This window comes from Ochotona curzoniae, unplaced genomic scaffold (assembly GCF_017591425.1).
Source record: "Ochotona curzoniae isolate NIBS_2020 unplaced genomic scaffold, NIBS_Ocur_1.0 contig_605, whole genome shotgun sequence".
NCBI lineage: Eukaryota > Metazoa > Chordata > Mammalia > Lagomorpha > Ochotonidae > Ochotona > Ochotona curzoniae.
This window is the reverse complement of record NW_024466491.1, coordinates 1464093-1478983: the sequence shown is the minus strand read 5'-3', so window position 1 is coordinate 1478983 and position 14891 is coordinate 1464093. Positions and strand designations below refer to the sequence as shown.

The following is a 14891-nucleotide window of genomic DNA, read 5'->3' as shown; positions in this document are numbered from 1 at the left end:
ATGGAAGCACGAAACCACACACGTGTCTCAGAATTCCACCTCATGGGCTTCTCCGAGGATCCAGAGCTACAGCCCTTCCTCATAGGACTTTTCCAGTCCATGTACCTGGTCACGGTGCTCGGGAACCTGCTCATCATCCTGGCTGTCACCTCTGACTCCCACCTCCACACACCCATGTACTTCTTCCTCTGCAGCCTGTCCTTGGCTGACGTGGGGTTCATCTCCACCACAGTTCCCAAGATGATTGTGGACATCCTCACCCACAGCACAGCCATCTCCTATGGCGGCTGCCTGACTCAGATGTTCATGTATGTCCTCTTTGGATGCATGGATGATGTGCTCCTGTTGGTGATGGCTTATGACCGCTTTGTCGCCATCTGTCACCCCCTGCATTACCAGGTCATCATGAACCCTCGCCGCTGTGGCTTCCTACTTTTGCTGTCCTTGATGGCCAGCCTTTTGGATTCCCTGATGCAGACTTTGGTTCTCGTGGGGGTTACTTGCTTCAGCGGAGTGGACATTTCTAGTTTCTTCTGTGACCCTTCTCAACTCCTCAACCTTAATTGCCCTGACACCTTCAGTAGCGACATAGTTGAATATCTTGTTGCCATCGTATATGGTTTGGTCCCTGTGTCAGGGATCTTTTACTCTTACTACAAAATTGTGTCCTCCATTCTGAGGGTCCCATCAGCAGGTGGCAGGTACAAAGCCTTCTCCACCTGTGGCTCTCACCTCACAGTGGTATGCTTATTTTATGCAACAGGCATTGGTGTTTGTATCAGTTCAGCCTTCTCACTTTCTGCTTGGAAGCGTGCGGTGACCTCAATGGTGTACACTGTGTTCACCCCCATGCTGAACCCCTTTATCTACAGCTTGAGGAACAGGGATATGAAGAGGGCCATGAGGAGGCTCCTGAGCAGTGCTGTTGGGGTCCCTGTCCCTGCAAGAGGGAAAGGAGAGCAAATCTAACAGCACAAACCTCCAAGTCCCACCTCTCTGTGACATGATGTGTGAAGCTTTTGTCCTCTCCAAATCCTGTGTCTCAATATTGCTGCTTAATGGGGAATGTTGACAGAGCTTTTATGCATGGGAAGTCTCACATCTGAGTTCTGTCGCACATGTGGAGTTTATTATCGATGAGCCAGGTATTCTGCACAGATGCCCAACCAACCACAATTTAGGTATTTTGGGAGATTCTATCTCTCATGTATCATATCCACTTTCCATATGCAATTTGGATGTAACTTGTTTGTGCTGGTTTTCAGTGTGGACCCAGAACACTTCTCCTTTTTCTTGATCCACCTGTGACATTTACGCAATCACAGACCAGGTCCTGGGTGCCAGAGATTCTGATTCCTTGAACTGATGCAAAGACATGAATGAGAATGTTTTAAAAATATTTGTTTTACTATTTTTTTGGAAAGGCACTGTTAGAGAGTGAGATAGACTCAATGAAACTGTTAAATATATCATGACAATAGGATGCTGGAGTTCGTGCCATTGGACAGCTTGCCATTTGATTTGGTGTTAGTCCATCCATCAGAAATATTTTCAGTGTAGTTCACCGAGCTCCTTGAATGTGTATCTTAACTACCACTTTCCAATGGGGGAAGTTTAAAGTTTCATTCACTGTGGAAATGGTCCTCCAGCATGTTTCTCTCTTTCTTCTTGCTGTGGGACTTCTGTAAGAAATATATTGTTCCTCTTATATAGATCTGTATATCTCTTGTTTTCATCCTGCTTGCATCTTTGACTCGATAACTTCAAATAAAAAAATGCTGAGCACAGAATATCGATTACAGGAGTTTGGGAGGCAAGGAAGTTATAAAAGTTGGATATGCTTGATTATTTATGGCAATGGAGAAAATTGGGTGAGCGGATACAAGAATCTTTTTTTATCCACACATTTTCAGCGGGGAAATTTTTTTTTTGACTTTTTTTATTATTATTATTATTTTATTACATTGCATCATGAGACACAGTTTTACAGGCACTGGGATTCCCCCCTCCCCTCCCCATCAGCGGGGAAATTTTAAAATGTTTCTGAAATAAAACGTTAAAAACAAAATAGAACTGTTAGGAAATAAATGTTTTGAAAAGCCAATAAGTTAACTACTGTACTGGTTAGGATTTTCTGTTGAATAGCGGTTAGTCCAATGTTATTATCGTGTGTCTCAACTCCAATATTTGTTTTTCTGCTTTTTTCCGAGTGTTTTAGCTCAATTCTCATGATGTGTGTGCATTTTTTCCTGACTGCATATAGATTATCTATGACACCTATTGTCTTATGGACCATCTTTAAGATGATTAGTCTGCGTTCTTGTTGGAAAATCAAATGTCTCCACTTTTCAGATGATGAGTTAACGGTGCTGATATGGGAGCAGAGTAAACGGATCATCCACTTTCGGCAGCAGCGTCCTATGTGGGCAACAGTTCGTGTCCTGAGTTTTCCACTTCAGATCTGGCTCCCTGTTTGTATCCTGGGAAAGCTGTGGAGGAATGCTGAAATGCTTTGGCCACTACACTGATGTGGGAGACCCAGAAGAAGCTCCTGGCTCCTGATGTTGAATCAGCTCATCTCTTTGTTGCAATACTTTTGAAATTGGCATAGCAGGAGGAGGACCTCACTGTCTCCTTTCTCTGTAAAAAAAAAAAAAAATCTGCCTTTCAAATAAAATTTAGAAAAAATAGTGGTTTGCTCATTTATTTCTGAAGAAATAATGTGTTGCTTTGAGTTGGCCTATCTTTTCCAGTTTCTATGCATTTTTTTTTCTCTGCTCAGTTTTGAACACTGGGGGGAAAGTTTCCTATTTGTTTTCCTGGATTGGTTTTATAGAGGGAAAGCTCTTCAGCAGCAGACTTGTTGGAGATAATAGGATCCTCAACCCTTTTCTGGGGAGACATCTTCTGTGTGTGTGTGTGTGTGAGAGAGAGACTTTATAGTGAAGATGTTTGCCCTTGCTCAAGAGCTCATTATTAAAGTGCCTGATGTCTCTGCTTCTACAGTTCCTCTAGTGCTGTAACCAGGTGGAGCTCCTGGCTTTGGGTTGGTGCAGCTCTGGCTGTTGCGGCCGTGTGGGGAGAGAATCACCGGGCAAAGATCTTCCTCTGTGTCTCTCCTCCTCTCTGTATACCTGACATTGTAATAAAATTAAAAAAAAAAAGAAAGAAAAATTTTTTTTCCTTTCCTCATTGCCTGGTCCATTAGAATCAGCCCGACTCCAGGGACTGGGACATCCTCAACCTACTGTTTTAATTAGAAGCTCTGCGTATGAATCCCTAGGGTCCTACAAGTGTAAATAATGAGCCAGCGCCCTCAGACTTCGATTTGGCTGTGGAAATCTGGCAGCTCCGTGATGTGTCCCACAGTCTTTTAGCGCCTACATGAGGAGGACACGGTCTGAGTCTGTCTCCATCAGTCCCGAGTCAAGGTTGTGAGGTGTCACTGCATGGCAAGCAGAGGAGGAGCAGTGGACATTCACCTGGACCATGCCTCAGCTGAGACTCAACCCAGCCTGGTAAGTGCTGAGGGAGATAGCAGAGGGAGATGCTAGAGGGATCCGGGAATGTCAGAAACACTGTGTTGTCAACATCAGGATGAAAATGACTTTGATAGAGTGGAAGCCACCACCAACATCTCCGCTGGGGAGTTTATGTTTGTGGTTCTCAACGGGCCCTCAAGGATCTCATTCAGAGATTTCCTTTTCTTTCACACTGATTCCCTACTCGCTGGCGTTGCCTTCATGATAGAGGCAGTTGAGTTTGTATAAACTCTCCCTGAGCAGCCAAACATGATCACCAAGTTGAGGATGAGCGTGCCAGGAACCAAAGCATAATAGCATCAGCGACTTTCATTGATGGCTTCCTAAAGTGCCAGGGTCTGAGCGCTGTGTCTTAAATAGTCTGTCTCACCGCACTACATAACGCCTCCAGGTGCACTGCACATGTGCTTTTTCTTTGGTTTCACAGGACTGCCCAGCACTTCCGTGTAACTTGTATCAGGGATTGTCAGGTGGAAGATGAAGCCAGTTCTAACTCTGCATCAGGTGTTCTGGTTCCACACATAATGAGCGTGGCCAGTGTTCCCCTGTGATGACCCGGGCACTTCAGCTCCCAATCCCGGCGGGAAGAGACCTTCTGCTCACCGTGCTCTTTCTCTGGAGTTTCTTTACCCATCACGATGAGCAGGAGCCAGGGAAGGGTGGCTAAGTTCAAAGCGAAGATTTCAGAAAGAGCAGGCACAGGATCCTTCAGGGAGAAGGATGCTTGATCTTGATGCTACTCCAAGATTTCACTGCATCCTTCAAATTTCCTCTCCTGCACTTGTAATCACCCCACTCCGTCTCCAAATGAGACACACAGTTGAGGTGTGAGACCCCGGTCCTGTGCAGAAACTGCAGCAGCAATAGCAACACACCTGATGCTGTGACTTCTAGAACTCAACGGACCTCACGGGTACCTGATGACTTCTAGCACTCTTCTGAGAGCTTTTGTAATGACTGGAGGACAGCGAGGTGTTTGTGTGAATCAGATGCAGAAACGATGCTATGTAGCTTCCTGTCCATGCTGCAGATTGTTTTTGTGCTGTTGGAGTTGATCAGGGGTCCTCTGACCGTCTTGTCATCTGAACGTATTCCTCATTGAGGTAGGAGTGAACGCGACTTGACACTTCCTCGTGTGGTCTTCTGTGACAGGTGAATCAAAAGTGGACAGAACAAATCACAGACAGGGTTACTATTCTCTTAAGGTCGATTTTCGAAATGGAATGGAACATTTGACTTGACTTTGATCCAATTTAAAAATCTGTGCACCAGTGCTTAAATACACCTTTTCCAAATATCATGGAAACGGGTTTTATACCAAAAACATTTGGCACTTTAATTCCACTCTTCCAAAAACACTTCATAGTATAAATTAACCTTCATAAATTTATACGCTGCAGATATATTAAAAAACAAGAGTCTATTGTTTCTGATTCCTCAAATCCCATCTGAGCTGGAACAGAACAAGCTAAAAATTCTCTGTTGTCATTGAATAGAGTCTTCACTGATGCATAGTAATTGGCCGTAGTCAGGGTGCTCTCAACACATTTGGTGCTTTCTTGTCAGTACCTCATCCCTTTCAGGAATTCCACATGGAACTCCAGAGCATAAAATAACATGCGTACATCCAAGCTCCTTTTGTTTGGTTCCATTTGTTCCACAAATCTTAGCGTTCCCCATGCATTGCGTGTATAATCAGTTGAATTAAAAATAAATACATGAACTGTGTGTCTGCCTTCGTTTCTTCTGACAGCACTATTTTCTTTTTCCTAAAGGAATTCTAGTTATCCTGAAACACAAAACCACACATCTGTGTCAGAATTCCATCTCATGGGCTTCTCCGAGGATCCAGAGCTACAGCCCCCCCTCTTGGGACTGTTCCTCTCCATGTACCTGGTCACGGTGCTCGGGAACCTGCTCATCATCCTGGCTGTCACCTCTGACTCCCACCTCCACACACCCATGTACTTCTTCCTCTGCAACCTGTCCTTGGCTGACATGGGGTTCACCTCCACCACGGTTCCCAAGATGATTGTGGACATCCTCACCCACAGCACAGCCATCTCCTATGCTGGCTGCCTGACTCAGATGTCTCTCTTTCTCCTCTTTGGATGCATGGATGATTTGCTGCTGACAGTGATGGCCTATGACCGCTTTGTCGCCATCTGCCACCCCCTGCATTACCAGGTCATCATGAACCCCCGCCGCTGTGGCTTCTTAGTGTCATTGTCCTTTGTGACCAGCCTCTTGGATTCCTTCACGCAGACTTTGATGGTCTTAGGGATTACCTGTTTCAAAAGAGTGGAGATTTCTAATTTCTTCTGTGACCCGTCTCAACTTCTCAACCTTACTTGCGCTGACGCATTCACCCATGACATGGCCAATTATTTTATTGGCATCATATTTGGTGTTTTCCCTATGTCAGGGATCTTTTACTCTTACTATAAAGTTGTCTCCTCCATTCTGAAGGTCCCATCAGCAGGTGGCAGGTACAAAGCCTTCTCCACCTGTGGCTCTCACCTCACAGTGGTTTGCTTATTTTATGGAACAGCCCTTGGAGTGTATCTCAGTTCAGCTTTGTCACTTTCTCCCAGGAGTTGTTCAGCGGCCTCACTGGTGTACACTGTGGTCACCCCCATGCTGAACCCCTTTATCTACAGCCTGAAGAACAGGGACATCAAGAGAGCCCTGCAGAGACTTTCCATCAAGACAGTGTCGTCTTAGTTGCTGTGCCATGCATTTGGACTGCAGGTGGGAAAAGCAGCAGACTAAGCATCTAGACCTCCAGATCTTCCTCCGTTGTTAAATGATGAAAGAGCCTCTCTCTGTGTTGCCTTCACACGTTGCTTCTTTTGTTCCTTTGAACAGAACATATTCTAGGTTATCTGAGTATGTTGTCCGCTGCATGTCTGCTTCCTATTATACCCATGTTGCTTTCCACCCTCCAGGATTATCAGACAGGTGGACAGTTCTGCTTCTGTGTTCTTAAACGTTACTTCTTCTCCACAATTGGACCGTCCCACTTGTCTGTGCAGGTGTCAGCGTGGATGCCCAGTGAAGCTCTTTTTCAGCAAGTACCAGTGAGTTTTCATAGTTCTCATGCCATGATCTCACAGCAGAGATGGTGGCTGAGATGAGAATTCTTTTAATTAAATTTATTTATTTGAAAATGTATGATACAGTTCCATAGGATTTGGAATTTCTCGTCTGCCTCACCAAATCCCCACCCCCACACTGATTTCCCATCATTCTGTTATTTAACTGTATCCTGACACTGTGCCTGAAGACAATGACAGAGTCCAGCATCCTCTTGTTAAGATATTAGCTAACAGTTTCATTAGCAGTCCATCTTTGGTCTGGAAGTAGAGAGATGCATACTGCATTGTATCTTCACATCTGGATATGATAGTCTGTGTTACACAGTTACCATACATCCCTTAAACAAAAAGCCATAAAACAAAGCAACAACAGGAGGAAAAAAAAAAACAGATCTTTACAACAGGAGGTTAAATAGCATGCTACTGAATAGCCAATGTTTGAAGAAATGAAAAAGAAAATAAACAATGTTCTCGAATCACAATCACACAATGCTGCTGTGTGACCTATGAGTCACTGAGGAAATTCACAAGAAAACAGAAACTTTTTATTGCATGAATGAAAAGGAAAACAAAAATCTCCAACACCCTGAGATGCAGCACACACAGCAGTGGAAGGGCTGTAGATCTTGTCTGTGCATGAAGGCTGCCTTATGTGAGATGAGAGTTTTCATGGCAACCTTGGGTTAGGCTGCAAAGACTGCTAGTTTTGGGGAACTTAGTGGTGTGTGATGTGTAAATTTTCCCTTGTCACACTTAGGACTCTCCCTTTGTGCATCTTGACTTTATTATATTTGAAGTTTGTTGAGCTTCCTAATGGTTGTATGTGTATTTCCTTCCTCTAATTCAGCAATCCCCAAATTTCGTTCATTTCAAACTGGTTGTCGACCACACTTCCTCTCTCTTCTTCTTTCGAACTTACGTACCATGTATATTGTTCTTTTTTTATTTTTTAATTTTTAAATAAGAAATTTAATTTTGGATGATGCTTTCATAGAGGAATGATAATTGAGAGGGATGCCTGCCCAGGATGAGGAGGGTCAAGAAGTGGGGGAAGGAGACAACTACCTCCAGCTCTCTTTTTTCTTCTGGTGTCTGGGGAAAGTGCAGAGAGAAGGGGAGAAGGGTTACTCCCAGCATCCCAGGCACATCAGTACGCTGGAGTCAAGGGAAGGCCACCCCATGTCATCCCAAAGTGCTGATGTGGAGCCTAGGTAGTGTTGAAGTGTTTATGATATTCTGAGACGCTGTTGATTTCTTTGCTCCAAGTTGGAGCAAATCCTTCCAAGGTCTGGTAATTGACATAGTCCATTTTGGTTCTATGATCTCCCCAGATACTTGTCTAGCAGAACTGGGTAACATGGATATAAGGAAAGCTTTCAATAAACTTCTTCCGTGGACTCCTGATCCTGGGATGTTGTGTCTTTAATAGGTCAACTCTCTCAGGAGCTTCTCTCCGTTACCTACTTGGATTCAGGGGCCGAAATGCTTGTTGAATCAATTCTCTGCAGCTTTCCCAGGTACATTAGCAGGGAACTAAATTGCAAGTGGGGCAGTCTGGCCTTGAACCAGTATGCAAATGGGATGCCAGCACTGCATGCAGTGGCTTTTAAGGTACATGAGCACGCTACACTACATCACAGCACTGTACCTCACCATAGTTCTTCCAAAAGTGATGCTAGGAGTTGAGATTTTCTTTTAATTCTGCAATGGTGCTTCTGGAACCAGGAGGACCTTGGCACTCCAAGGCAATAAATGCTCTTATTCACTCTGATACCCTCCTTGGTTTTGTGCTCTTCTGAGGGATTACAAAGACAGTTAGATCCACTGATGCTAAGTCGTGGCTGCGTGGAAAACGAAGACATGGGAATTCCTAACCTACCGTGTTACTGACGTCACAGTGACAAACGTGTAGTTTATGAACGACCTGGTGGGCTGCTGACACTCATACATGGAAAGATTTGTTCTCAGTTTGGCTGCAGAATGCGACTTTGGGAATTCTGGAGGAAGTAAAGAACCAAGAGTCCATGCTTTGGATCTCAGGACCCAATTGGATTCTTAGGACTGGCTGTAGCCTGGGCAAGCCTCTTTGTTGGGGACAACACGGGAATAAAGAGCAGATGGGATATCTTACTCTGCCTTTGTCTCTCTCTCTGTCTTCAAATAAATCAAACAACTTAAAAAGACCGCTTGGCTAGTCCAGAAAATAACTTGAGTGTGTATATACCCTGGATCATTTGTGTTGGGAGGTCTGGGCCAGTCCATCTGTCCTCATGACTCAAGGGATGCAGGAAATCGGATCTTTAATTGTCAGAGATGCTGTAGCACACAGAGCTCAGCTCCGTGTTCAGAAGGACGCTGAGTTGAGCTTGTGGTTCTGGGATCGTTGCTCCTACCAAAGCAGCAAAGCGAGGCAGCTGGGATAATTCGACTGAAAAGCTTTCATATGCTATAGCTGTGATTCAGGGGAGGAACTCAGGAATCAGTGGACACTTTGCTTTCCTTTAGGCGGGATCATTATAGATTATATCACTACACACACACAAATATTTACCAGAAAACAGGAACAGCTAAACACTGTTCTGCATTCTTAAAGTGTCTTACATTTCAAGGTAATCGGATATTATCCATTATCCATTATCCATTATCTTATAATGGATATTCTTTAAACTGGAACAACCTATTCTCTATGCTTTGCTCCTCCTGAACTATTGTATGAAAGTATAAACTCAAGAATAAATATATAAAAGTGAATCATTCCACGGTGCCAGTGTACTTCGAGGAGACGCTGCTTAGAAGTGAGGAGTCGTTCTGTCAGTCTGTGAGTTGCCCAGACATCAAGTCTCATCTCAAGCAACTGCTACGAGGACTGACTTTAGAGAATAACGATGGTTGGAAAATGGAAACGGTATCAGACTATTGCTACAGTATCATTCTCCCTTAATGTCATGATTAATCAATGCATCAAACAGCACAAAGAATCACTTACTGAGTTGAAATTAAAAACCAGCACTGTTTTTGTGATGTCAACAGCCTGCACTTGGAAGCAACAGCAAAGGAGCACAGGTGATCTTTTTTGTGTAAAGGTCCCTTGTGTCAGGTACAAATTCTTTTCCCCATTCCCTCCTCCATCAGCGTCAGCCAGTCCTCAGAGACTGGGACATCCTGGAGCTACTGGTTAATGAGGAGCTCTGGGCACTGAGCCCCCAAGGGTCTTCCAAGTGTAAATAATGAGCCAGCACTTTCAGACCTGGGCTTTGCCCTGTGCTATGGGCCATAGCATTGTGAGTTCCGGTATGAGAAGGACGCAGCCTGAGTCTGTTTCTTCTCCAATCCTGAGTAGAGAAATGTGAGGCACCACTGCATGGTGGGAAGAGGAGAAGCAGCAGAGCCCTCCGCCTGGGTCATGCCTCAGCTGAGACTCAGGACAGCCTGGTAAGTGCTGAGGGAGACGGCAGCATTGTGGAATATCAGAATCACCATTTTTCCCATCATGGAGACAAAGGTGCTAGCTGTGACAGAGGGGAGAGAACCATTAGGTAGCATTTAGGCTCAGGATGTTGGGAAGTTTATGGTCATGGATCTTACAGGTGAGAACCAAAAACTCACCCTTCGTTTTCTTTCCTCTCACATGGATTTTTTTTCCTAATGGGATTTCTTTCATGATAGTAGGAACGGAATATACATAAACTTTCCCTGCACACCCAGGAAGATGAGGACCACAGCAACAGTAACCAAAGCATCACAGACCTTCACTGAGAGCTTCCTACCTTCCTAATCATTTTGCACTTATAATCTAAGTTAGGTTGCTTGATTCCACTATGCAATTCCCCAATTATGCTGCACATGTTTTTATTTTACTGAAGAGCTAGGAGCTCAGCGCTTTTGTGTGTAACTTGTTATCGGATAGTCAGGTAGAAGAAATGAAAGCTGTCTGTTGATCAGAATGCAATGCACTAAGAGTGTGGCCGTTACTGCCCTGTGATGACCCAGGCGTTTCTCATTTCTCTTCCTCCAGGAAGACGCCTTCTGCCCACTGTGCTCTCCCTTTGGGGTTTCTTTACAGATCGTGGTGGGTGGGATCAGTGAAGGGTGGCAGGGTTCAGACTCAGGGATCACAGAGAGAGCAGGCACAGGGTCCTTTGGGGATGGTCTCTCTCTGGAGAAATGTCACTTCCACCTTCTTCTCTCTCTGTTCTTGTAGTCATCCCGCTCAATATCCACATAAGACACTCTGTAGGGATGTAGATTTCATTTCTACTGCAGAAACGGCAGAGGAGCTAACAATGGACAAAAGCAAAGGTGAATGGGCACAGGGCAGAGTTTCAGAGAGTGAAGATGAGAGAGAGAAAGTACAAGATAAATATTCAATCATTTTGAGACAAACAGGAGTAGCACACAGCAGTGGTTAGGATGCAGGACTCCCAGTCGGGAGGTCATGAGTTGGCTTCCTGGCTCTGCTCATGACTCAGCTTCCTGGCAACACAGACTGTGGATGCAGTGGTGACAGCACCTGTGGTTGGTTGTCCTGCTGCCCATGAGGGAGACCTGGCTTGAGTGTCAGGAGCCGGTGGATTGAGTGTCAGCCTCTGTGTTTGTCCTGGCACAGGCACTGCAGGCATTTGGGGAGTGAAGCGGTGGATGGGGGCTCAGTCTGTCTCACTTGCAGCTTCCCTGTGTGTCTGCTTCTCAATGAAAAGGAGGTGTTGGAGGTAAATGAGCAAACTCAAGAAAAAAGTAAATCCTGATATGTAATGATATGTGCCTTTCATGAACATTCAAGTGCACTTTAGTGTTTAGGTAATGCGGTGCTAGTTTATGCAGTGTATTTGTAAATATTCCAAGTCAAGGGAATTTACTGTCACCATAGAATAATGTTAGCTGTATTTAAGCTGCTTCATTTTCTTGGATAAGAATTGCATTTTCTTTAAAGAGGAAGAAAGGAGTCATTTTTCTGTCTTCTGAGAGTTTTTTTGCTTTATTTTAGGGTCGCTATGTCTGAAACCATGAGAATTTTCAAAGAGTGTGAAGAATACACATCAATGTGAAATTATGAATTTTAAATCTTATGTACTTATTTTTTCCTGCAAATTCCAGTTATAATCTGTACCTCACACTTTCCCCTGTGATGTCCACAGAACAGGTTGAATTACAAACATATGTAACTGCTGTGTGTTGTTTTTCTTTTCACCAACACTATTTTCTTTTCCTGCAGGAGTGCAGATTATGCAGAAACACGAAACCACACACGTGTCTCAGAATTTCACCTCATGGGCTTCTCCGAGGATACTGAACTGCAGCCCTTCCTCATAGGACTTTTCCAGTCCATGTACCTGGTCACGGTGCTCGGGAACCTGCTCATCATCCTGGCTGTCACCTCTGACTCCCACCTGCACACACCCATGTACTTCTTCCTCGGCAGCCTGTCCTTGGCTGACGTGGGGTTCATCTCCACCACGGTTCCCAAGATGATTGTGGACATCCTCACCCACAGCACAGCCATCTCCTATGACGGCTGCTTCATGCAAATGTTCACGTTTGTTCTCTTTGGAAGCATGGATGATGTGCTCCTGTTGGTGATGGCTTATGACCGCTTTGTCGCCATCTGTCACCCCCTGCATTACCAGGTCATCATGAACCCCCGCCGCTGTGGCTTCCTACTTTTGCTGTCCTTGATGGCCAGCCTTTTGGATTCCCTGATGCAGACTTTGGTTCTCGTGGGGGTTACTTGCTTCAGCGGAGTGGACATTTCTAATTTCTTCTGTGACCCTTCTCAACTTCTCTATCTTAATTGCTCTGACACCTTCAGCAGTGACATAGTCATATATCTTGTTGGCATCATATATGGCTTTGTCCCTATGTCAGGGATCTTTTACTCTTACTACAAAATTGTGTCCTCCATTCTGAGGGTCCCATCAGCAGGTGGCAGGTACAAAGCCTTCTCCACCTGTGGCTCTCACCTCACAGTGGTATGCTTATTTTATGGAACTGCTTTCGGAGTGTTTCTCAGTTCAGCCTTCTCACTTTCTGCTTGGAAGCGTGCTATGGCCTCATTGGTGTACACGGTGGTCACCCCCATGCTGAACCCCTTTATCTACAGCCTGAGGAACAGGGACATCAAGAGGGCCATGAGGAGGCTCCTGAGCAGTGCAGTTGGGGTCCCTGTGCCATGCTGTTGGACTGCAAGAGGGAAAGACAGCAAATGGAGGCATGCTAACCTCCAAGTCTCACCTCTCTCATGACATGATATGTGAGGTCTTCCTCAATCCTGTGTCTGAATCTCGCTACTTTTGATCTCTTTAATGGGGTGTATTTACAGATTTCTTGATTCACGTTAAGAGTTGTATGCCTAAGTACTGGTTCACCTATGGCTCTTTCCAGTTTGTTAGTGATGAGCCAGGCATCCTGGTTAGATGAAAATCATACTTTGCGTATTTTTAGAGTTTCCAATAAAATCTTTAAAACAAAATAACTATGCTAAATAAATGTTTTAAGAAGTCAAAAATTTGCTGCACTGCGTACAATTCTCCATTCAATACTTTATTGATTAGTCCAATTTCATTGAGTACTTCAGCTCCAATGTTTGTTCTTTTTATTAATTTGTGCTTGTGTTACTTCAATTCTCATCGTAAGTGTGGATTTTTTCTGGGTGCATTTATTTATGATACTTATTATCTTATGAGCCATTTAAAAATGTTTGGTCTCAGTTCTTATTGGAAAGTCAGATATCTCCAACCTTCCAGTAAAGACTTAGTGGGACTGACATGGTATCATAGGAATAGTAAACATCTTGGAATTTATCCAAAGATCTGAAAGAATCCATGATGAAAATTACAAAACATTTTAAAAAAAAATAGAAGACATTAAGAGAAAGAGAAACTTACCAGGTTACTGGATCAACAGGACCAACATCATTAAAAAGTTCATATTACTGGGCCCGCCGTGATGGCCTGGCAGCTAACGTCCTCGCCTTGAATGTGTCCAGATCCCATATGGACGTAGGTTCTAATCCCAGCAGCTCCACTTCCCATCCAGTTCTCTGCTTGTGGCCTGGGAAAGCAGTGGAGGATGGCCCAAAGTCTTGGGACCCTGCACCTGCGTGGGAGACCCAGAAGAGGCTCCAGTATCCTGGCTTTGGATCAGTTCAGCTCCAGCTGTTGCGGTCAGTTGAGGAGTGAATCATCGGATGGAATATCTTCCTCTCTGTCTCTCCTTCTCTCTGTATATCTGACTTTCCAATGAAAATAAATAAATCTTTACAAAGAAAAAAAAAAGACATAAGATTTCTAAATGCAGTCTTGGATACTAGCTGCTCTTCCAGATTTAAAATGTGTTACCATGAAGAAATCGCAAAACCTTTTCCACCTCAGTTTCCTTGTAAGTTCATGATAATATGGTCTACAGAGTTAATCAAAGGGTTAAATGAGAAGTGGGTTAACGCCCTCAGCAGTGTTGGCTCTCCGTGTAGTCCCCGTTTATCTTGCTGCACCAGGTGAATCTAAGCATGATGTTAAACGATTTGGAAGGAACTACAAAGATCAATAAAACCAAATCTGTAATTCCCAAAATTGGATGTTAGACGAGAACCTTTGTAATCCCTCTAAAATCATATTCGTATTCATGTATGCCTGGATTCTGATAACCAATTGCCCAGAGACACCTTCCAGGGACATACATGCTGGAAGAAGGAAGGCAGAGCTTCTGGAGGAGCTAGAATGTGGGGTCAGTTAGCAGCGAGCGTCTCTCTTTATAGAAAGGAAGAGCGTCACCCACCCTCCCTTGAGCTTTTCCTCGGGGGGGATTGGAGGAGGGACTTAAACAAAAACAAACGCTCTCCGATGTCATTCTGTTCCCACCTGCCAGACTTCCAGACCCAGTGCAGAAGGGCCAGCAGGAGAATTTGATGGGACTGCCCTGGACCTGGACTGCATTTCCCAGAGTGCCTAACGTCCTTGGTGTGTGTGTGTGTGCGCGCGCGCGCGCGCGGCTCGGAGCCCGGGACCCTGGAGGTCCACCCACTGCCCAGAGGTGGCCCGAAGGCCGCACCGCTCCTTCTCCCGCCATCACCGAGTCTCTGGCTCCGTGCCGCTCCTTCCCCCCGGTGCTCACCGAGTCTCTGGCTCTGCGCCAGTGTCCCAGGCAGCTGGCGATCGCGCCCCGAGTGCGCCCTGCGCTGCCTCCACTGCAGTTGCTGCTGCAGGATCCGCCGGCGCCCCCCGCCTCGGGCCCCAGGGCGGGCATTTCCCCATTGTGA

At 45.0% G+C, this 14891-nt stretch overlaps 3 protein-coding genes across 3 annotated transcripts; all 3 read left to right on the top strand.

The window, feature by feature from the left end:
* LOC121162964 (olfactory receptor 18-like) lies at positions 1-969 on the top strand. Its single transcript, XM_040990189.1, has one exon. The coding sequence runs from the start codon at positions 1-3 to the stop codon at positions 967-969; it is 969 nt and encodes a 322-aa protein (XP_040846123.1).
* Positions 970-5330: 4361 nt separating this feature from the next.
* Positions 5331-6266, top strand: LOC121162963 (olfactory receptor 18-like). Its single transcript, XM_040990187.1, has one exon. The coding sequence runs from the start codon at positions 5373-5375 to the stop codon at positions 6264-6266; it is 894 nt and encodes a 297-aa protein (XP_040846121.1). The 5' UTR covers positions 5331-5372.
* A 5542-nt stretch (positions 6267-11808) lies between these two features.
* LOC121162962 (putative gustatory receptor clone PTE01) lies at positions 11809-14891 on the top strand. Its single transcript, XM_040990186.1, has 2 exons — positions 11809-12789; positions 14664-14891. The coding sequence occupies exons 1-2, from the start codon at positions 11908-11910 to the stop codon at positions 14889-14891; spliced, it is 1110 nt and encodes a 369-aa protein (XP_040846120.1). The 5' UTR covers positions 11809-11907.